We start from the raw sequence: 23,545 nt of genomic DNA on the forward strand, positions 1-23,545 counted from the left end.
CGTCGACAAATGCCCATTTCACATTCTCATGCGTGCCTTTTTTTTAAATCCCTGGTGAGTGCCTCTTTTAGGTCCAAGAAGCGCCCCATTGTCACCTCTGATAATTAACCTTTGTACTTTGACCCCGGCTCCTTTTCTTTTCTAATAAGTGTCTTGTCCCTTTCGATAAGTGTCCCCATTTCCTCTCATCATTAAACGCCTGCCCTAAATTTAAAGCGACACTTGAAGAGCAATTTCTCCCAAAGCTCGCCCGCTCGCAAGGGTATATGATAAAATAATTTTGTCACTTATAAAGGACTTTTCAGTCTTCTGTTATGAGAATGTGCTCATAACCCCATCAGGATTGGATTTTTCCTCTTTAAAAAATATAATTTTTCGCACTGTGACCTCACAAATCTTAAAAATTAAAAATGAATATTCAGATTATCACATCTAACTGCAAAGTATGAGAAGCAATATTTTGTATAATGTATAAAGAGAACAGGTAATGAAATCATCCCTGATGATGTAATCACAATGTAGGGTCATATGCCAATTTCTAAACAATTGTATTTAGCTTTGAGATTTCCCTTTGTGGGTGCCCCTTTTTCCAGAAAGTCTAGAAACACCTTTGCAACACGGTTTTATTTCTCATAATAAGAGCACCCTAAACTTGCACAAGGTGATACAAAGGGTCTTTCACATTCAAGTCTATATAAAGCATCACCCCCTTGTTTTTAATTTTAAAAATAAAAGACGTTCTGAGGCCAAATTTTAATAAGTCTGAGGGGAAAATGTACCGAGCTGCCATTTTGAAAAACACAAAATAAAAAAGGGCCTTCTCCTTCCCCTTTTTCATCAAAAAGGCAGGAGGCTGTAAACGTGTTGTTTTTTGTTCTTGTTGGCCTAATATGGGCTTTTACATCTCGCCTGTATACCCAAGCAGAATCATAGTGCTCAACAAAGACCCCGGACTTGGGTATAGAGAGGTCCATTATTTGTTTTTTTATTTAATCATTTTTTTCATTGACAGTGCATTATCTCAATGCATTATCTCCTGCTACTCAGACGCGGATCCAGGATTTCTTAGGGGGGGGGGGTCCAAATTTGAAATCAATTTGAAATCAATTTGAAATTTAGTGTGCTGAAATTTAAAAATCGTGCCGGCTACCAATTGTTTTTTTGCTCCCAAAAATTTGAAAAATCGCGCCAGCCGATAATTCGCTTAGTGGGGGGGGGGGGGGGGGGATCTCGAAAAAAGGTAAAATTCACGTGTTTTACAGGGTTTTTTCCTCCAGGGGGGAAAGAAAGCTATACTACTAGGCATCGTTATAATTATATTAAAACCATTCCACATAATTTTCTTGATTTTTCTGTTCTCTCACGAGGGGCCCCATTGAGGGGGTCAAGATGGATTACAACAAACAAAAGTCGGATCGTTACCTTTTTCATTTTTGCTTTTTACAGAACTAGATACCTTGTTGTTGTATATATGGGCCTACTATTTCATTTCGATATTAAATTCAATAAAAATGTTATATTCAGGCGCCAAGGTCCCGAATCATTACGATATTCGGGCAGCGAGGTGCCCAAATATCATCATATCATCACCATGGGGATTTTCATGGGTCTCGCTGCCTGAAACTATCTTGTGTCTAATTTTGCGAGCGGGAAATACCCTATATCTCTATAAAATGTTCTTTTTTAATCAAAGTACCAGCAAAATCTTAATAAATATTTGGGCATTCTGAAGTTTACCCTACTCCAAAATATGTTTTGATATAACGAAAATACTCGCGGAACCGCGGTTGAAAGATATGGTCAAAATTTGAGGTTTACCCTTTCCTGCACTGCTCTTCCCTCACTAGCTCTCACCTTTTGGAAAATGTTGAACCTTAAGATGCTCTTAGGTACATTCTGAGGCATTTCTGAGTGAGTAAACTGAACATTTATGTGCATTTATTTATTTATTTATTTTTTTTGAAGTTAAAAGGGCTCGAGGGGGCGTGCGCCCCCACGTCCCCTTAGGTCCGCCCCTGGATAGGCTACATCCTATATCATGTCCCGTGTGATGGATTTCCTTTATCGTAAATATCGCGTTTTATGCTTGTATCAGGGAAACTCACATTTCCCTGGTTTGTATATAGATTTTCTTCATCTTCTTCGTTTTTTCCCCCGTAAAAACGGAGGCGGTGCGTTGCCAAGGTATTGCGTTAAACAATTCTCTGACGTCCGTATACGATCGAAGAGTTTAGTATGCGCAAAGTACATGGAGCAGGAGCAAATCATCCCACAGTGCAATGTAACGGAAACCGTTTTACTATTGATGTTCTTTAAAAAATCACTACTCAATTTCAAATGAAATACAAAGAGTCCTATGAAATTCAAAACAATTTAAATCTAACATAATGAAAGAGATATTTCACTTCAAGTATAGTAGAGCATATTCTACCTTGAAACAAAATTACAATTCCGAATTTAGAGCACTCATTTATGCTGAGCGGAGGCATGTTAGTTTGTGATACGGCTTTAGCTATGTACAAATTGGCCTAATTTTGCACGAGAAATGGGAAGGATATTTGATTAATACACTGAAATTAGAGGGATTTTTAGCATCATGACCTCAGAAGTGGAAGAACATGTCATGGCCAAATATGAAATCAAGAAGCGCCTTGGAAAAGGAGTAAGTTCTAGTGAACTATTATAAATGTTATGAGTGGTTGTATTGCAGGTGCTTGAGTGGGGGAATCCGTAGTCTAGCGGCAATCAAAGAGTACTAGGCCGCTAGGTCGGGCGTAAAATGACCTCAGTTGCCGATGCGTGTTTTTCGTATGGATACCTTATTTTATATAGGTACGTGAACGAAAAAATAGGATTAATTGAATTTCCTTAAAAATAGTACCAATCGAAAGAGCATGAAAAATACATCTAAAATAATACCAAGATCACCACCCTAGGTCAACAAATAGCGAAATAACGATAGTTTAATGGGGTTTTAAAAAAAAAATTGTGTTCCTGCGGCCCCCATATGCGCACAAGTCATTGAAGGATTGTGTGACAACTTGTGACCTTTCTTTTAGAAATGTCTCCAAGAATCTTCATGTTTTAATAATTTAATATACTATCCTGGAACCAAAGAGGCAAAATGAGAAGAATTAACCTTTCTTCCTTGTTCTTTCCTTCACAGGCATATGGCATTGTATGGAAGGCCATCGATAGGAGAACGAGGGAAGTTGTTGCATTAAAAAAGATTTTTGATGCCTTCAGAAATCAGACAGATGCACAGGTAAGAAGCAAATAAATAGCAAGAGGTTCAATTCATCTGGTACATTTAGACTGTCTTCCTAGAATTTAACGACAAACTTACACATGCTGTTCAGATTTTTTATTTTTTTAAAGATAGGGTGTCTGATCGCGCACCCAAGGTTGTGTGCTAAAATCTTTCCCATAGAGGTTGCACGCATCCCTATGTGGTCTATGTGCATTGCGCGACCAAGCAAAATTGGTCAATGATTTTATGAAAAATTTGTAATTCAAACCTTTATAACAAATGATCCTGAAGGTGGTGTCATATGAAAGAGCAGGTTTTTCTCCATATTCCCCATAGGGGGCCACCCCCGGAATTCTAAAAATATCTTGCTCAAAACATCGATTTAAACATCGTTTCCATGGTAACTAAGAGATTTACCAATTTCACGAACTGCTCCCCCGAGGGATAAGTTGGGCCAGCTGTAAAGAATATATCCATGCACTTATTTTTTCTCTAGTCCCAAGGGATCATTTGGCACAACACTTTGAAAATACCCTTGCTCCACGCTTTGCATATCGTGCTGTGCATTAGCTGTGCAGCTTTTGAGCGAAATTATAACTTTGCGTGAACCATTTTTCTTTCCATTCTGACCAAAATGCTTTGAATATTGCACAGTTTTTGAGGGGCTGTATCTTTTGATAGAAACATCGGTGAGTCTTGAAATTTGTAAGGTATTATTCTGATTACATTTTTTATTCCAATATCCAACAAAAATGGTGAAAAACGATCTCAAATTGAAAATTGAAAAATCGTTCAGACACCCTATTAAAGATACCGGGGTTCAGTTAATTGTTACTCAAAACCGTAAAAATTCTAAGTTCATGGACATCCCATTAAAAACGTGTGTTATTGAATCAACACACGTTTCTATGGGATCTTCTTCTTCTTCCAATGTAGTACATCCCTCTAAACGAGTATTGTCCTACTTTGATGTCCACAAACTTAGACTTCTTCTTCTTCTTCTTCTTCCAGTATAGTACAGTCCGCCGTTGGCGCATTATCGTACCTTGTGTTTGTCAAGTGCCGAGTGTACAGTGCAAGTAAAAAGGCTCTACAAGAATTCTATGTGCACTCTAATCTGTATGATGAGTTTGAGTAACGGGCCCCAGGGCTCTATAATACAATAACAAAGGTCCAGTACACCTCAGTTTGGGCGATGTTCAAGTGTGGAGTTCTGGTTGATGAAATTTAATGGAAATTTGAATATTTAGCCTTTAATTATGTAAATTTACATGAAATAATTATCCTATGAAAGGTTATAAATAAAGTTTTATGGTTTGTTTAAAAGTAAAGAACTACATATAGGCTGTGTAGTAACTTTGATTTCATTTTTTTCCATATTATTTGAATGATTTTCTAAGATGTTTAAATCCTTCTCTCTCTCTCTCTCTCTCTCTCCCTCCCTCCCCCTCCCAATCTCCTCTCTTCTCCTGCTCATTCTCTCCCATTTTGTCTACAGAGGACATTTCGAGAAATCATGTTCTTACAAGTAAGTCATTCATCATGAATGTATGAAATCACATTGTTAGATATTAAATATACAATAATTTCCTTTGAGGTGATATGCTACATGACTATGATTTTGCCTCTTTTTTAAATGTAAGGTATTCACAATATCTACAGGTGCATTCATTGCTTTTTTAGGCTTACAGTTAAGTATGGTAGTATTCATTTCCCAAATTTGTCAGCTTAGAGTACACGTTACGACCAAAGGAATTATTTATACAGGGGTTCTGCGGTCAATAATAAACTGGATGAGTCATGGAAATTTTTAAACAAACATGTATTTTCAGGTCCAAATGACTTGCAAATCACCAAAAGTTATGGTAAACTAATATAAATCAAGGAAATGGTTAATGATATGAATAATTTGAATATAGATATATTAGATAGCTCTTTGAGGTACAAAGGTGTGATCGGTTCACAGCTCATCACGTGATATTGATTGTGAGGAACATAATAAGTATAGTTCTGCTTGATACCATATCCAAGCAACCCTGCACGCACTGGCACATACCCATCATTTGCATTGTTTTAGCAGCGTGCATTTGATGTGGAAGGCTGGGTGGTTTGAGAAGGAAAAAAATGCATCTGATTGAATTTACCCTTATGTTTATGTGACAAAGTGTAATCAAAGCTATCTGATATAATAGATAATGAATGGTAGGTTGTGGATATATAATTTTTTTACCTCAAAGGACTTATATTTTCCCACTGTGCAGTATGCTTCGGGACATTTTTACACCCTTTGGCGGTCAAAAACCTTGTCACTTAAAAAAAAAAAATCAATATGATATATATACCGGTATATATTTTTTGTTTTTGTTTAATTAATTGAAAAAAAGTTTCATAGCTCCTTTTATGTCTGTTTTATTTCTGTCTTCAGGAATTCAGTGACCATAAGAATATAGTCAAGTTACTGAATGTGATGAGAGCAGAGAACGATAAAGACATCTACCTCGTATTTGAGTACATGGGTGAGTTTGATCAAGTTGTACATTTACTTAAAAACTGTTCGGGGGGGGGGGGGGGGTCTAGAGGCAGACCATGATTAATTACAGGCAGACAGTGATTAACTCAGGCCTGATAAAAACCAGATTTAAATCGGTTTCCTGATATTTTTGATTTTCCCGATTTTTTTTGTCTTCCCTCTTTTATCCTGATTTTACCGACTTCCCTGTTATTTTCTCTAATCTTCCCTATTTTGCCTGATTTTTTTCACAATTTTCTTACTCGAAAGGGGGGAATGTTGTTAGATGCCATTTTTTCCCGCGAATCCTCTTCTCTTTTTTTTTTACTCAAGGGGGGCGTGGTTGAGGTGAAAACGAAAAACCTTTTTTTTTGTTTAGTGCTCACTATCACCCCTCTTAATTACAGGGTACCGCAGCTGATTGTTTGCTTAGTGTCATTCTATGCAAGTGTATTGCTCCAACCTGTATTAATAGTCGTTGAAATGTTCATCACATACATGTATGAAGTGCAACTTGTTTATGAGGTGGTAAGTGGTTATTGTACATTATTGTGTAAGCGTATCTCCAGAGAGAGAGAAAAGAGAGTGGGGGGGGGGGGGGATACACTTCTTTAGGATTGAGTACTTGTCACCGTCATATTTTTTGTTATAGCGCTTAGAGACTTTGGTGGAAAGTGCTTTATAAGCACCATTTTTATTATTATTATTGAAGTATGTTGTCTATTTTTTCTTATCGTTTACAGACACCGATCTCCATGCAGTAATCAAGAAAGGAGGAATCTTAAAGGACATTCACAAACGTTATATCATGTATCAGCTTATTAATGCTACCATGTATATGCATTCTGGAAATGTCATACACAGAGATCAAAAGGTAACTGCCGAGTAGAATTTGTAAAGTTTTGTTTTTGTGTCATGTATTCAGTATTCCATACACCACATTCACCATGGAAGTACTTGTTAGAATTTTTAATTTTTTTTTAAAACCTACGGTAATACAAAATTTCAACATCGATGGTATGTTAATCAAACTGCAGAATTTCCTGGCCGAATGAATGCATCATTTAACCAAAATTTGTTCATAAATTTGTGTAGTTTTGTTTAACAAATGTTTGCAGCACTTGGCAAAATCGTCTTTCCTTTAAAATGAAAATAAAGACTTTGCAGGATATGAGTTTGATTATTAGATTTTAGAGGAAATACTGTGTGAGTGTAAGTTTACACCTAGAAAATTGCTAATTATTTTAAGAATCATCTTTGAACAGTAAATTGTGATACATCTTATGAAAGAGCGTTTTATCCCAAATCAAGTGGTATCATTTTTGTGTGGTATGGGTTCACGCTTGGATGAACAGGAGGCATTGTTTGCAAGAGTGCAAAAATCGACTTGCGCCAAAGTGATGCCTACAGTATGTGATATGTTGGGATTAAAGTGAGAGACTGAATTGAATGAATGTATCAAATGAGATGCATTGCATATATATGCTTTTTGCAGAAGCAAAGTCACAAACACAAACACACACAAACACAAACACACACACACGCACAATAGTTTGTTCATATTTGATATGTGTGGCATGATTAATTTTGTTAAGGATGTTATTTGGATCTGCAATGACCGAATTAATACCCAAAACCCAATTGTTTTATGCAAACATCACATACGCAACTTTGGCGCAAGTCGGTTTTTGCAGAATTGGTTGAGAATATTCATGTGACTTTTGAATATTGAATGCCAGCATTAGAAACAAATTTTCTCTGTATTCTTCTTTCCTCTTCAGCCATCAAACATCCTGCTAGACACAGAGTGCTTTGTGAAGGTAGCAGACTTTGGTCTCGCCCGTTCAATAACCCAAATAGACGCTGTCCTGAGCGAAGACAATCCTGCCCTTACAGAGTATGTGGCAACAAGATGGTACAGAGCACCAGAGATCCTTCTAGCTTCGAAAAGGTGATAATAATAATGATAATAATTGGATTTATATAGCGCCTTTTCCAAAGGATACAAGGCGCTGTCTCTTAGACTATCAACAATTCAAGAGGAGTAATGACTTGGAGTAATGACTTAATGACTTGGAATTATACTTAGACGCTGTATTGTTTCCATCTCTCTATTCCTCTTCATTTCCCTGTCTCTTTCTGCCCATCTAAGAGATATAGAGTGAAACCTGTATATAGAGACCACTCAAGGGAGACAAGAAATGTGGTCTTTATAGGCAGGTGATCTTTAGGTACAGGTTCCTTAAGTAAGGGTTTCAGTGAGAAAAGATTTTCATGGGAAACAAGGATTGTGGTCATTATAGGCAGATGGTCTTTCTATACAGGTGGTTGCTAGAGCAGGTTTCACTGTTCAAATTTCTCTGTCCCTAATATATTCATCTCTTCCCTTATTCTTCCCTCTTGTATTTCTTAACAGTGTCTCCCTTTCTACCACTCTGCTCATTTCTCTTTCTCTGAAACACAAGCAGCTTTTCACAAAACCATCATTAGCACAAGCTTGCTAACATCCCATTGAAATGCATGTTAATTGTGAAGCACATGTTTCAATGGGATGTCCACGAACTTGTCCTTACACATGTACATGTATGATGGTTTGTGAAACAATAACCAGTTTTCCTTCATGTATTTCTCCTTGTTTAAGTTTCAATTTTGTTGTTGTTGTTTATGTTGCTGTCGCTGTTGTTGAAATTTATATTGTTAAAGAAGAAATAACTGAATACATTTCTGTGGTACACAATTTTCGTTGTTGCAGATATACCAAGGGAGTAGACATGTGGAGTGTAGGCTGCATCATTGGAGAGCTTCTTAAAGGGAAGCCCATGTTTCCTGGTTCATCTACATTCAACCAGCTGGAGAGAATCATGGCCATCATTGACCCGCCCACCAAGAAAGACATCGAGGCTATCCAATCAGACTATGGAGCTACGTTTGTAGATATGTCAAAACTCAGGTAAGAATTTGGAGGATTTGTAAGGCAGCAAGCTCGTGCTATTCTTAGGTATTCCAGGGACCTGTTTCTCAAAACTTGTCATCAGTGACAAATGACAGTTTTTGTTATAAGCTAGTGAAATCCTTGTCCTTGATTTTTGTCATTTGTCATTGTAAATAGGCTTTGTTAAACGGGTCCAAGTTCTGTTTGAAATATGTGTCTGCATTCATATATTATTATGTGAGCTGATTACAGTATATATTATGTATACTTCTTGTTCAATTGAGAACTGAATAAAGGATGTCAATATTGGAAAATAAATACATATAGTGATGCACTGTTGATGTATTGATATGCACTGTATGCAAATTCAATAGACAGCTGTGTTTACACAGATTTGTATAAGGGAGGCGAGTTGGCTCAGTCGGTAAAGCGTCCGCCTGTCCAACCAAAGATCCCGGGTTCGACTCCCACCCAGGCCGATGACTGAAGCCTGTGTTGTGTGTTAACGTTCCCCTTCCCTTGGTCATAGACGCAGGTTATGTTAAGTGGAAAACACTCCGTCCCTGGGATAGGACGTTAAATGGAGGCCCTGTGTAGAGAAGAGTCACTACCTTTGCACGTTAAGAACCCACTGCACTATTCGTATAAGAGTAGGGGGAAACCCCTGTGTAGTGGTCCACCTGCACACCCCCAAGACCCAAGGGTTACCAGTGATTCAGTTCGCTTTTCACCTCCCAGGCCCAGGCGATGCCAAATACTTCAGGGTGCTACAAGAATTTTTTTCACCACTTGCCCTGTCGGGCAAGCGGGTTTTCAATTTACTTGCCCAAACAATATTTCCACTTGCCCAAAACTTTAAAGCGAAAAAGGACTCGAGGTTAAAGCATTTATTATCTCGTAATGATAAGTTAGTGTTTTAGATAGCAAATTAATGCACATACATGTACAGTGTAACTGTACTGAATAATAACCTAATATGTCAAAGAAAATGGTCAACAAAGGATGGTTGAAGGTTTAAAAAACGCATTTTATTGATTCTCCATAAATAATCAGATTCACATGAATCTCGGCAAGGTAGAATGGTTCAAGCAGGTTTAAGTTTTTAATATTCAGTCATGTATATCATGCCAAAATTTGTAAATTCTTACTAAATAATAATATTGAAGATATTTTACGATAAATCTCGGATAAGTATGCGAAAACTAGACTAAACAACGTCGCTAAAACCATGAAAACAAAACAACAACGGCTTATATTCTGGGGGTCTCGATACTATTATCAAAATGACTCGCTCGGTCGGATCTTGAGACCGCAGTAATAAATTGAAAACGAGACAAAAACATTCATCTGATTTATATGAGCAGCGAGTTTTAAATAATATGTTCACAATCATTAACAGTCATTATGAATAAATATCAAACATTTGACTTTTTGTACTTACTAGAAAATCCCTGTTGTTTATTCCATTCCGATTCGCACGTGTTCATTTCCCTAGAATAATGACGTCATATTTGGCGTGATTCAACCAATCGGCAATCAGAGAATAGCAAAGGCCTGTCGGTGCGGCCTGCAGAGCTAGAGAGAGAGAGCGCGAATAAGCTCGCAGCTGGTACGATCGCGCTAGCTGTCTCTAGCTAGCTCACGGCCGGCCGTGCGTGGAGGCGGAGCGGCATTCATGGCTTGAAGTGTCACTGTTGCATGCGCGCTGAGCTAGCTGAGCTGGCTAGCTGTCTGTGAAGTTTTTTCGAAATCGGAACGATCGCTTTTTTGCTTCTGGATTTTGACGACGGGTAAGAAGTTGACGGGTGAATGGTAGAGTTCTTGGACACTAGGAAATTACTGTAAAAGTATCACTTGCCCGAATCGGGCAAGTGATAATTTGATTTACTTGCCCGACGGCTCAATTTGGTTGCCCCGGGACGTCGGGCAAGCGGGTTTGTCGCGCCCTGTACTTAATGATAACCAGAATTAATCTGAAATCATAAATGAAACATCACCTATCTTTTTTTTTCCTTTTGATGCAAGTGGAACCATATGAGGCCATATTGAACAAGTTTCAATCTTTTTTTTTTCTTCGCTGACTGAATTGAACATTTTCTTCATTCTTTTCTGTTCTTTTTCACCAGGCATAGACAATCAATTGAGGAAGTACTACCGGGTGCCCCGGCCGATGCAATAGATTTGGTCAGAAAACTGTTACATTTCAACCCAGACAAGAGACTCACTGCCAAACAAGCTCTTTCACATCCATATGTAGCAAGGTACGTTCACAGATAGCACATGGTACAATGACCCCAATTATCCACAGATCTTTTACATATGGAGAAGTTCCACTTTGAGCATATTAGAATAATGACTGCCAAAGTCCTAGATGTGCTCCATGAATACCTTTTGTTTGACCTCTTAAAAAGAATACTTCCACCTGCGTATCATAGAATGTATAATGTTACATAACTTTCATGAGCGCATATCCAGTATTCATCTCTGTGGGTTTTACCTTTTTGGTACAAATGACCTTTATCTGCCCATGCGCAGATTGTATCTGTAAACTCCCTTATTGGAAGGAAACTTGTATTACAGTCAAACCTGTCTATAGCAATCACCCAAGGGAAACACAAAAAGTGGTCTTTGTAGACAGGTGATCACTAAAGCAGGTTTGACTGTATTTTATAAGTAGGCACATTTTTAGTCTGTGCAGTGGTTGGAAGAATTATGTTAAAAGAAAAGGAAAGGTGAATGTTGTTTTGCACTGTTACATCTTGGGTTTGTAAGAAGAAGAATCCATAGTTATGAAGTAGCAGTGGTTTAGAGAGAAATATTTATGTTGTTTATTGCAGATAGAAAGATTTCTTTGTGTCAAGATGCCCCATATAGATTTTCTTTTTCTAATCTTGTTTTCTGTTTTCTTTTTTCTTTCTCCCTCACTCTCTGTGTGAAGCAAGCCAATTAAAATCCCACCTCTTATTTGGAAACTTATCATAAACCTGTAAAGATAAAATATGTTTCTTGTGAACCTGCTTTAGGATAGGTCATAGATGTTGCTTCTTCAGTTTCGCTTTTCATGAGATCTTTTTATCCTCTTTTAATGCTTCAGATTTCGAAACAAACCTGGAGAGATATTTCTAGACTATGATGTAGTCCCACCCTTAGATGATGATGTGCAGCTCTCCGTTAACGAATACAGGTCAAAGCTATACGAGGTAAGAAAAGCATCAAAGTATTTATCGTAACCTTTCACATATTACTGCACGTGCTTCTTTTAAATACTTACCTCCAGGCCTGATAATTACTCGATTTACATGTAAATGGGTTTCCCGATTTGTTTTTCTTTTTTTCCTGATTTTTTAATTTTCCTCCTGATTGTACCCCTACTTTCCCAATTTTTCCTTGATTTTCCTAATTTTATTCCAATTTTCTTAATTTTAAGGGGGGAATGTTGTTAGATGCCAATTTTTTTTTCTTCTCCCCGAATCCTTTTTATTTTTTTACTCAAGGGGGGGGGTCAAGGATTTTTTTTTTCCTTTTAAAGTGCTCTCTATCACCCCTGTACCTCTAAAAATGCTATGTTTTTGCAGAGGCTTTGAAAACAAAGGTGGAGGGGCATCATGCCCCCCCCCCCTCCAGAAGATTTATGCCACGTGTGACCAATTCTCATCGAGATTCCATTTTCAAATCTGTTGAAAATCACGGATTCTGACAATTAGCATTAAGGAATATACATATATACACATGTAGTATTATGTTCATTACTATCCTTTTCTCTTTTTCCCATTATTTCCTGCTCCCTGGCATACCCTCGGTTCTTGTGTTGTACATGTATTGATTAACCCCCTCTATTTGTTTATGCCCAGATGATGAAAGAGAAGAAAGCCCGACACCGTCAGCAGCTGAGGGAAGCCCAGCAAGCCCAGAGGAGGGGGAGCCAATCCTCAACCCCACCCTCAGAGCAGGGTAGTCCTATGGTCAATGGCTCTACAGCCTCGGCCCGGTCTAACCAGGCTGCAAGCAGCAGAGGTACCAGTCGACAGAGACCCGCTGCTGCTGTCGGACCTGGAGGAGCAGCAGCAGCACCTCAAGCACCAACGTCAACAACATACACAAATTACGCAGGTATGTTAAACTCAAACTTGGTTGCATGTAATCCCATTCAGACAAAGCCTGTTGTACTGCTTCAAAGAGAAAAACTGGAAAGATGAATTTTTGGGTGGTATTCTCGAAAGCGGACTAACTTTAGTCCATGGTTTAATCCACAGACTAAGTATGGAATGCCAAGTGTCCATATTAATATATTTTTGAATAATTTGATAAGTCCCTAAATTACCATGATAACATAATTATATCACAGTTATATTGCTCTTTATTAATTATTTATTACATTTTATTTTTATTTAGTAACAGATTAAATTATTCAAAAACATATTCATATGGACAATTGGCATTCCATACTTAGTCGGTGGATTAAACCATGGACTAAAGTTAGTCCGCTTTTAAAAATACCACCCTATATGTTTAAAGAATTGACAAGAGGCAATGTTGTGAGGGTATTATAGTTGTTAGTTGCAATGTCCCATACATGTACACCTTTTTATATGTGTGATGAAATACAGAAAGGAGAATCATACTATCCTTGTTTCATTCATTTTGCACTGGTAGTTATTTTTAAGCACTTTTCTCACGTGTCTTAGTGGTGATTAGTTTTGCAAGGATATATGGGTTTTGGTACTGTATGTGTTGGATTATTTTGCATGAAAATGTGAGTATCTTGCTGGAATTTGAACCACCATTTGTAGAATAGTACATGTAACAGAGCTGCCAACCATTCCTATTTTGGTCATGATATAAGCTCTAGATTCCTATTACCCCCTTGCAATCTTATGTATAAAAGTTTGCAAAATACATTGGGTTTCTATTTTGCCTTGAGAGATTCCAAATTTTCCTTTGGAGGGTTGCCGGGCAGCTATGCAAGTAATTGCACTTGACTTGTGGCTGTTAACTGAAATTCAACACATTTGGACGTATATATGGTATTGGACACATATATCGATAATTTCTTTTAAAGTACCTTGTGTTAAATAAATGGCATTACTTTAGTAAAGCACAATTTCTACGTGTATGTGTGAAGGTAGATGAATAACTGAAGACATAGTATAATTTCCTATTGTCTTTTTAGATGGATCTGCACACCTTTGTCTGTGTTGTAGATATCAATGTTGTGTTACAGCAAGTTCCTCTAAGCAGCAAAAGAGATTTAGAACCTCACATATCTTAATAATAGTGTGTTTCATTGTGTATTTCTTTGATTTCTATTTTGTTTGCATGTTTTTTGTCTGGTATACCTGTATTCTGTGCTGTGCCGATACCATTGCTTACTGTGCCTCTCTCTCTCTCTGCTGTCTTGATGTTGGCTTGATGTGATGTAGCCGAGGCAAGGAAACATAGACCCCCCTTGAGCTCTGCCTCTGGGAACGGACACACCCCCAACAAGCGCCTACACCATACCTCCAGTGCCCCCGTGTTGCACGCAGGTGAAACAGCATGAATATTGTTGGGTTGGAGGGGGGGCTAAGGGGCTAAGGGATTATATTTTCTTTTTCATTCCCCACCTATTCTCCACCTACCAACGTAATGCTATATTGAATATGCCATTGTAATCATGTTTTATTTCATTATCTATTATATTTGATGTGTCGTAACAAAATGAGCCTTACCATCAAAGGTAGGTTTTGTGTACATGTACTTACTTACATGTATAGCTCATTAGTTGTTGCTCATTAAAGAATTTGAGGCCGCCACCCTAGTCAAGCTTCGCTTATGAATGCGGTCTCCTGCACTTTTTCAACTGATAGTTTGGATAATACTTTAAATTTATAATAATATGTTATAGAAATATTAAGTGTCGTTATTATATGTACATATGTAAAAAAAAAAAAAACATTTTGACATGAAGTTATCATTGTTTGCATATTTTGTATTATACCTTACCTTACACCTTACCTTACGTTTATATGTTCTTTGTTATTCTGTTATTATGTTTGGAAAAATGCCGAAATCAAATCAAATTAAAGCAAATATAACCAGGTATATTTTTGTGATTTCCAGGTGTAGCCTTTGGGAGGTCAACAGCAGACCCACCTCCTGTGGCCATGCAGAGGAAAAACTCAGTCAGACAAAACTTACAGAGACAAAATAGTGTAGAGAACATTGCTGCAGTGAGTATTACTCAATGATAGACTTATTTAAGTTTTCATGTTTATGACAAATATTTACATTGATTTGAGAGGAAGAATACAGAGAATAATGAAAAGATTGAGAACAAGAACAGCAAAGTAATGGAAAAATGTGGAGGGGTTTTATACTGAGAAGATTATAGCTTGTAAAATGTAGACCCAATTAATGAAATGAAAACCGTTAAAATAATGTGATATGCTCTGTGTAAAAACATAATTGTATTACTATCGTCATGACTTGTTCTGTACAGGGTCAGTACAATGGCAATGAGAACCAGTACCAGTCATCAGGCATTGGTCAGCAACGTCCATCATCTGGTCATCACCAGCGCACCAGGTCATTCTCAGCTGGCATACGCAATAGCACCATCACTAGGGATACCAAGGGTCAGCATGGAGGGAGTCTAGCCGTGTCCAGCTCAAGACTAGTAAGTTATCATCTTAGGGCATTAACAGAAAAGATGTTATATTGTCCTCTGCGACCGACCCAAAAATCTTGAAATCTACGGTCGGCTTTTACTGTTTAAAAAAAAAAAAAAGTTTAATGAATAGAAAAATATGTATTAGAGCATTGAAAACTGAGAAATAACAGCCCAAAGAGGGAGAAAAAAAATTATAATAAAAAAAAAAAAATCTGTTCGACCGACCCATGTTCTGGTACCTAAAGGGCAATACAACATCTTTTTTTTTGTAGGCCTAGTTATGAGGAGCAAACGTTCTACAGGTGCAATCGCATTGGTAGAACGTTTCAGGAAGTGTACTTCCGAGAGATTATGCTTGTGTGAACCCCGGCCCCCCCACTCCGGGGTCGGAATGACCGCATGCGTGTTACCAAAATGTCCGGTAAAGGGGTACTTTTCACGCACCAAAGTCTGACTCGTACATACACAAAATTGACTTTACACACTGGACTTAGGGGGTGTTTACAAAACGAGGGAACACGCATATGCGTACCCTAAATAACACTGAGTAGAGGGGCTGGGGTGTGAACACAACATTCCTGTTAGCAATTATGTTTAGAGATATTTCTCTTGAATTTGTTATTCCTGTTAGGGGATGCACGTTATAGTTGGAACTATCAGGGAGTCCTGTTTCTATTGCAAATTCTAAACTTTAGTTGATTAATAGTTTTATGATGTAATGTATAACTTTTTTCCTCCCCTTCGTGAGTGACGGATAATCTAGGCTGACCCACTTGTGCATGCATCTATACAATATGATAAACAATAAACTGGTTCACAAATCTCCAAATTCGAATGATGAAATGCAATTTTATGGGGGAAAAACTGGAGACTTGGATCTCAAACTGATTTAGCCAAATGTATATCATGTTTTAGATGTTCCATGATATGTCTCTATCTTCTTATAGCTGTCCAGGAGAGTGTGTCACAAAGACTAAGATCAACTTTAAGTTGGACTTAACTATGGCAGGCTGTTCATGCCACTGTTTTCTCTCACCGTTTACTGGCACTGGTCTTTCAAGAGACGTACAGATCATGGTCACAAATCTACAGAATTTACATTCTTTGATTATTATTCTTTATTATAGGAAAAAATATTATCTAAAGATCATAATGGTGAGAGCAAACAGTGGCATGAACAGCCAGTAATAGTTAAGTCCAACTTAAAATCGATCTTAGTCTTTGTGTAACACTCCCCAGGGATTATTCTAGCTATTATGAATCATACCGGTAGTGATACAGTAAAAAAAATCTAAGTAATTTCTTCCTGCTTTCCTCCAGTGATAAAAGGAAACATCAGACTCCCTGGTAGGTTGTGCAATGCAGTTTCACAATTCATCTCCATCTCCATCTATCTTGTGTGATTTCAGTGTTCTTTTTAATCACCTGATACCTTTTTTAATCACCTGATACCTTGCAGTGAGTGCATTCATTGTATGGATTCATGTTAAACTTGGGAAATTAACTCATGATGTGGATGTTCACTTGTATCAGGGATGAGATTTCTCCGCCAATTTCAAGACGGGGGAAGAACAAAATTTCAGATTATCATTTATGGTACAGCTAGCATTGACCTCACTGCCTTAGCAGCATTTATCTCTCATCTGAACAATGTTATAGAGTCCCTTTCAAGCATGATGTCATGCGCAGTTGAGTATATACATATAGAAACTGCGCATTATAAATTTACAATTATTATTATTATTATTATTATTATGGGGTAACAAATATTTCTCAAATTTGGAATTTGAATGCAAGGAAAACATGTCCTTTTGCATAAATATATTCTAAAGTATTCTGCCCCGGACCCCCATTTAATCTTCCTTCTTTTGGGGGAATTCCTCTGTGTCATCCCTGTTGTATGCATCAAGAGTTATTGCTGCTGAATCTATTCGATAGAGACAGGGCAATTATAAATCACACTTTGGGAGTGATACATTAGAGGATCTGAAAATTGGACAGAAATTGTCATCACATACTCAACAGAGGGCAGCAATTGGATGTATGACCAGTGGATGGATGAACATTCTGAGAAAGACACATTTTAAGACTTTTGACCTTTATTAAACAATATCTATACCACACATTTCAGTTTGCACATCATCTGAATTGTCAGCAGTGATGGGATGTCTTTCTACATCTTTGTTATTTTTTTTAAAGTTTTGAGAAGCAAAAAAGAAATCCGGAAGTGGTTTAGAGAATTCTTTTCCCTTTTTGATTGTAACAGTGATGCAGTGTAAAGTTATATTTCAGTAGAGATTGAAACAATTCAGAGAAAATTGTTGCTCAGCTGGTAATTCAAAATATTAACATCTTATCCCATTTCTCGCTATTCTATATTGGAAATTTGAAGGTGTTCATAATATATTGGTTGTTATTTTCACTGGGTGGATTGTTGTCATGGTAAATTATATTCACACTTTGTTTTCTCATTATCATAAAATAAGTACTGTAAAGCCAGGAACTTTTTTAGGAATGAAATGTTCACAAAATTCACATGTGGGTCATATTCGCAAGTTTCAAGCCTCGATGTAATTGAATCACAATTGACACAAACACAACATTTTTGAAATTAGCTCAAGTTTCTCTCCATGTAAATGGCAGTCCTTAACTATTCTCGAAAATTTCATGTTGCAAATGTTCTGTTTTACAATTTCATCTTTGATTTAAGTGAAAAGAACAAATTCTGTACATTAAAATAATCTTAGGAGATTATATGTATTTCTTATAAGGGAGTGGTTTACATATGTGCCTTTCAAATTGCAAAAATGTAACATATCTATTTTTAAAAAATTGGAAGATAGTTCATTAATTGAGCATCAATGACAGAAGGGTGAAAATTAATGGCACCACCTGTAATATGTTCATTGAATATTGTTCAATTAGGTAACTAACATGCAAAATGTATTTGTTGTATGTCCATCTTATATTACGATTGTCATTTCTTTTTTTTGTTCAGGTCCCAGCACAGAGGCCCATCTCAGCCCAAGAGAGCCGACATGCTCAACCAGCAGGTCGTAAACAGTTTGGGTCAAAGACCAGCGGTTCCTCAGGAGCACCACGGTCCACGTTTGGCAGCTACAGCCAAGCCCATGGTACGATATCAGCAAGTAGTTTGGCTAAGCTGCAGGGAAGGTAGTCTTCAGTAGACCGCACCCAGTTCAGTAGCACGATGAGAGCAAGCGGTCTGGCTAGGCTACATCAAGCAGTCCTTGATTGTCTACACCCAATCCTAGAGTATGATCAACCAGGGACCCGTTTCACAAAGCCTTTGTCAATGACAAATGACAAAAATCAGTGACAAATCTGCTGATAACCAATCAGAAGCAAGGATTTCAGTAGCTTATAACAAAAACTGTCATTTGTCACTGATGACAATTTTTGTGAAATATAAAGGGATCCTTTATATTTGTTTTTATTTCTTTTTGCCTTTTGGACACTGTCATAGTATACAAACATTGACTGTTCAGAGTTTAAGCTATTGCCAAAGTTGATTGTAAAAATTGACTGTGCCATGTGATGAGTCAAGGGGCAGAGTAAAGGGTCAGGTGCGATTTGATGCCCACACTTTTGACCAATCAGAGGCCTAGATTCTTGATACGTGGTACAATACATGATGAACGTGACAGAAACTTTAATATCTTTCCATTTTATCCCATGTTTCCTGGTAATGACAATTTAGCTCACTGATAGATACAGGTCATTATTCATTTACTGAATTCTGAAATGGCTGAATGGGCTCGTCTTGCTCAAAATATATCTCTGTCTCAAAATCAGTCAGATTTGACCTTAAGTTATTGTTTACAAAGATGAACTATAGAAGTTTTAGCTGTTTAAATACACATCATAAACATGTATTAGATACTTTCCAAGTATGGACATAGTAGGAGAGTGTAATTAAGATAACAGTAACTATTGTGAAGAAGTTTGAAACATATGTTGTCAAAGTCTTTCGTAAGCTAAAGTTCCATTTCTTTTGTCTTCATTTTGAAAAGTGACATTCCAACTTGAAAGCCATAGACCGAAGTATTTATTTACCATTCTCAAATCTACGAATTGAATGTGGACAATACTATTGAAGGAAAGGCAAGCTGTAAGCCATCGACCAAAGTATTTATTTACCATTCTCAAATCTACGAATTGAATGCTGACAATACTATTGAAGGAAAGGAAAGTTGTAAGCCATTGACCAAAGTATTTATTTACCATTCTCAAATCTACGAATTGAATGCTGACAATACTATTGAAGGAAAGGCAAGTTGTAAGCCATCGACCAAAGTATTTATTTACCATTCTCAAATCTACGAATTGAATGTGGACAATACTATTGAAGGAAAGGCAAGTTGTAAGCCATCGACCAAAGTATTTATTTACCATTCTCAAATCTACAAATTGAATGTTGACAATACTATTGAAGGAAAGGCAAGTTGAATGATTGATTGATTGATATTACCGGTATCACTAGAAAACCAGAGTTAGCTTACATTAGAAAACTCTGTAACGTATCTTGCAAGGTCTCCTCCCATTTGACACATACTAACAATAATCTATATTTTCCCTTAAGAAATTTTGTCAATCACACATTCACCCTAAATGTAGTTATTGCAAATATCATTGTTTTTTATACAACCCCTGTATGAAACAAATCTATTTCATTATTAATACTAAACTAAGAAAATAACAGTTTATGAAATTGTCTGTACACAGCCAATTGGAGAGGAGCTTGCATGATACGTCACAGTGTTGCTAATTTGTGTTTTACTGATAGCAGAAAATGCAAATTTTTTAATCGGGTATTGCTCAAACTTTCACTAATTTTTGTTCTCGTTGTTTTGCTTTTATAAAAACCTTTTTAAGTCTAATCAGTTCACCTTGACTATTATTGAGTATACATTTACAATTTATTTGTTGTTTCTTTCTTACTCTCTCACCCTTAAGCATTCTCATGATCCGTCTTTTTTGCTGCTCTTCCATGTTTTCTCAGTAAATTATAAAGTAGTCGAAAATAGTTCTATAAATAGTGAAAAACAGCACAGAAAATATGTTTTAAAACTATTTTCAACTCTGGATATATGTTTCATCTATCTTTTCTTTCTAATCCTTTTTTCCCCATTTTTTCTTCCCCCGTAAGAGAATTTAAGAAGAATGGTTTAGTTTTCGATAAAATATAGATAAAATAGACAAAATATACTTTTTTGTTGTTGTTTCTTCTATTTTTTGTTTGATATCTATTTCATTGTTTATCCGATTCATTTTCATTTCATTCTTTCCTCCATCTCATTTTCTTTAATTTCTTTCTCTACTTTTATTTGAATATTCATTATTACTCTGCTTACCATGACAAATGTTCAAGAGTGAGAACCTTTCAAATCATTAAGGGGAAAAACCTCCTTAGGAGGGATGGGGGTTGCTGATAATATCTTCATATTCTTGTTTTCAATTATATATTGGAATATTTTGAAAAAATTGTGATGTTCATGATTTTTTCGGTTCCTACCAATTTCATATGTGCCAGAACATAGGGAACAGGGAGAGATATATATACATGTATATGTTTTATTTAGCAGTTAAAGTATATGTACAGTGTATGTAGGTACATGTAACAAAGCCAATATATCCAGGGAAAGACATTGCCAAGACAAGTGGAATAGTTGAAGTATTCAAAGTGTATATCTCTTTGCTTGTGTCATATTGAGGATTCTTCCATTGTCTTATTTATGTAGAATTATATATTGACATATCATTATTCACAAGTATTTAAAGGGAACCTCAGCCTGAAGAATAAGTGTAGGAAGTGGGAAAGACTTTTTAATTCAATGACAAAACTTGTACCTTCCAACGTGGGAAAGTCATCGCTCAGAAGGTTACAAATTATATTTGGTGAAAAATGTGTTGTTTATAAGTTGTAAACTGATTTGTTAAAAATACTAATATATATATATAGCAATTTGACAAATCTAGTTCATTTATGCGAAACCTTCACATCAGAAGAGCAACAACTTATAAATGCAATTTGCGGTCTGGTAATTGTAGTATCAAAGATAATAGCAGGTGAATGAAATCCTTCATCACCAGACACACGAGGGAAAGAAGCATCCATAATTTTTAATATGTTTACTTGAAATAACTGCTCATTGTACGTCACGTTATCAAGAAAAATGGTGATGCCCTTGTCGTGCTGAAAAACGGTATACATTAGCTGAGAATATCTTGCTCCTTACACTTTGGTGGGGAATCTTGTAGATTAATGGGAAAGAACATAATAAATATAATTAGAATAGCCAAAGTTATTTCTTGGGGTGAGGTTTCCTTTGATATGGTATAATTAATGAAAAATATGAATTCAGCTGTGATTATTAAAGAAATATTTCCGTGAAGTGCTGAACAGTGACTCTAATGATACCTTGATTATAGAGTAAGCATTCTTCATGAATGACTTGCATTTAGAATATGTGTGTGTGATTCAATATATTTATAATAGAAGTGTCTTAAGAAATTGTTTAGACCAGTCCGTCATAACAATCTATGTATTTTGTGTTAAGTGTATATAACATGTAAATGAGCTTGTGTATAAAGGTCTTCAAAGCAATGACATAATGTGACAATGACATCAAGATGATATTAAAACAGAGAGATGGTAATACTGTTCTCTTATAATAGAAATATTATTGTTGTGATCTGTTTTTTTCTGGAGTGGATGCTAATTAACTAAGGTAACTGTGCCAAAATCGTTGTGCAAACAGGTTGATATAAATGTAGAAAAAAAAATCATAATTTTATGTCATAGCTGTAAAGTCAAACCTTTCTATAATGGCCATAAATGTTGTCTCCCTACTTAAAGAGATGAATGTTTGTTGAAGACCTTGTTTAGAAAAGGCTACCTGTCTAAAGCGACCACTTTATCTCTTTCCCTTGGGTGGCCTTAATAAACAGGTTTGACTTCACTATGGTTAGGACAAAGAGCTGATAATGTATCTCTATGAACTTGGTTAGGCTCAATGATATCAAAATTCTCATTCGAATATGCATGTGTCAAATTGCAACTTTTGTCTCACCGATGTCACCAAAAAAGTATCCCGTTGGCTTTCATTATGCACCGTTTTGTGCCATATTTCAAGCTGATCATGACTGCATTAAAAACATTTGATCTTGTATTAAACTGAAATATTTTTGGCGGGTGGGGTGGGGGGGGGGGGTCAAATGCATACATGTATAGTAAAAGACATTTCTCTAACTCATATTCAAGAAGGTTCTAGAGCATGGTCTAAATCAAAGATTGCGCATGGTCAACCAAAAGGGCAGATTTAAATAAAAAGGCAATAATTAGTTCTTTGATTAAAAAACAAGCACAATTTAGTTTTCCTTGGTTAAATTGCTTGTATTTTTGCTGTTTTTCTGATTAAAACAAAAAAATAATTTTTGGCTGCATGACCGACCATAACAAATCTGTGGTTCATGCATGATTATAGCTTTATTTAGCCCCCTTTTCAAATTCTGGGATTAGATTGAGATCTCAGAATCACAGAATTAGAGAGTTAAAAAGTGTCTTTGTGCACATTTGGCTTAATTGCACCAGTCATATGGATCATGAATCATTCAACAAGTTTTCATCCTTGATTGGCTAATAAATCAGATTATCTAGTTTTATGATGTTGGGTCAATGGATATTCTCGAATATTAAAGGGAAATCCTACCCTAATGGTAATCTATTTAATCTTAAAAAGAGAGCAGAAAAATCAGAGAACGTGAATTAGCAGACTTATTTATATATATGAAATATATATCGGACAAATACTAGAAATTTATGATTTTTTTTGAGACACTGCTGATTCTGCAAATTTAAAATTCTCATACTTTCAGTGATTATATAATCATTAAAAGTATGTGAATAATTATTTCAATTGAAGAAAAAAAAATTGTGGCAATTATAAAACAAAAAAAGTACTCGTCAATGTTGACATATATATTGCCAAATGGCAAATAGACGTACCAAACGAAAACATAATAAACCAGTGAAATTTTTTTCTAGCTTATTGTATTATATAACCATTCAAACAAGTAATTAACTATTAACTATATTTACTAGCTTTTGTGGAAATTAAGAAATTACTTTCACTTCTTGTCATTTACATAACTATGCATTCTATGTTGACGTACCGGTACGCA

General features: G+C 36.3%; 1 protein-coding gene across 3 annotated transcripts; it reads left to right on the forward strand.

Moving 5' to 3' along the window:
- The first annotated feature begins 2,473 nt into the window (after positions 1-2,473).
- LOC579122 (extracellular signal-regulated kinase 2) lies at positions 2,474-20,146 on the forward strand. 3 transcript variants are annotated; one of them, XM_030983439.1, is made up of 15 exons: positions 2,474-2,662; positions 3,167-3,265; positions 4,749-4,778; positions 5,676-5,766; positions 6,503-6,633; positions 7,541-7,710; positions 8,512-8,709; positions 10,818-10,952; positions 11,786-11,891; positions 12,543-12,801; positions 14,112-14,216; positions 14,791-14,900; positions 15,170-15,346; positions 16,661-16,687; positions 18,339-18,451. In XM_030983439.1, exons 1-14 carry the CDS (start codon positions 2,597-2,599, stop codon positions 16,661-16,663), a joined length of 1,680 nt encoding a protein of 559 aa, XP_030839299.1. In that variant the 5' UTR covers positions 2,474-2,596; the 3' UTR covers positions 16,664-16,687; positions 18,339-18,451. The 3 variants fall into 3 exon arrangements, with proteins under 3 accessions (XP_030839299.1, XP_030839297.1, XP_030839298.1); XM_030983437.1 differs by lacking the exon at positions 16,661-16,687 and having other exon boundaries at positions 18,339-20,146; XM_030983438.1 differs by lacking the exons at positions 14,112-14,216; positions 16,661-16,687 and having other exon boundaries at positions 18,339-20,146.
- The last annotated feature ends 3,399 nt before the right edge of the window (positions 20,147-23,545 follow it).

Source organism: Strongylocentrotus purpuratus, unplaced genomic scaffold (assembly GCF_000002235.5).
Source record: "Strongylocentrotus purpuratus isolate Spur 01 unplaced genomic scaffold, Spur_5.0 spur5_scaffold_13, whole genome shotgun sequence".
Taxonomy (NCBI): domain Eukaryota; kingdom Metazoa; phylum Echinodermata; class Echinoidea; order Camarodonta; family Strongylocentrotidae; genus Strongylocentrotus; species Strongylocentrotus purpuratus.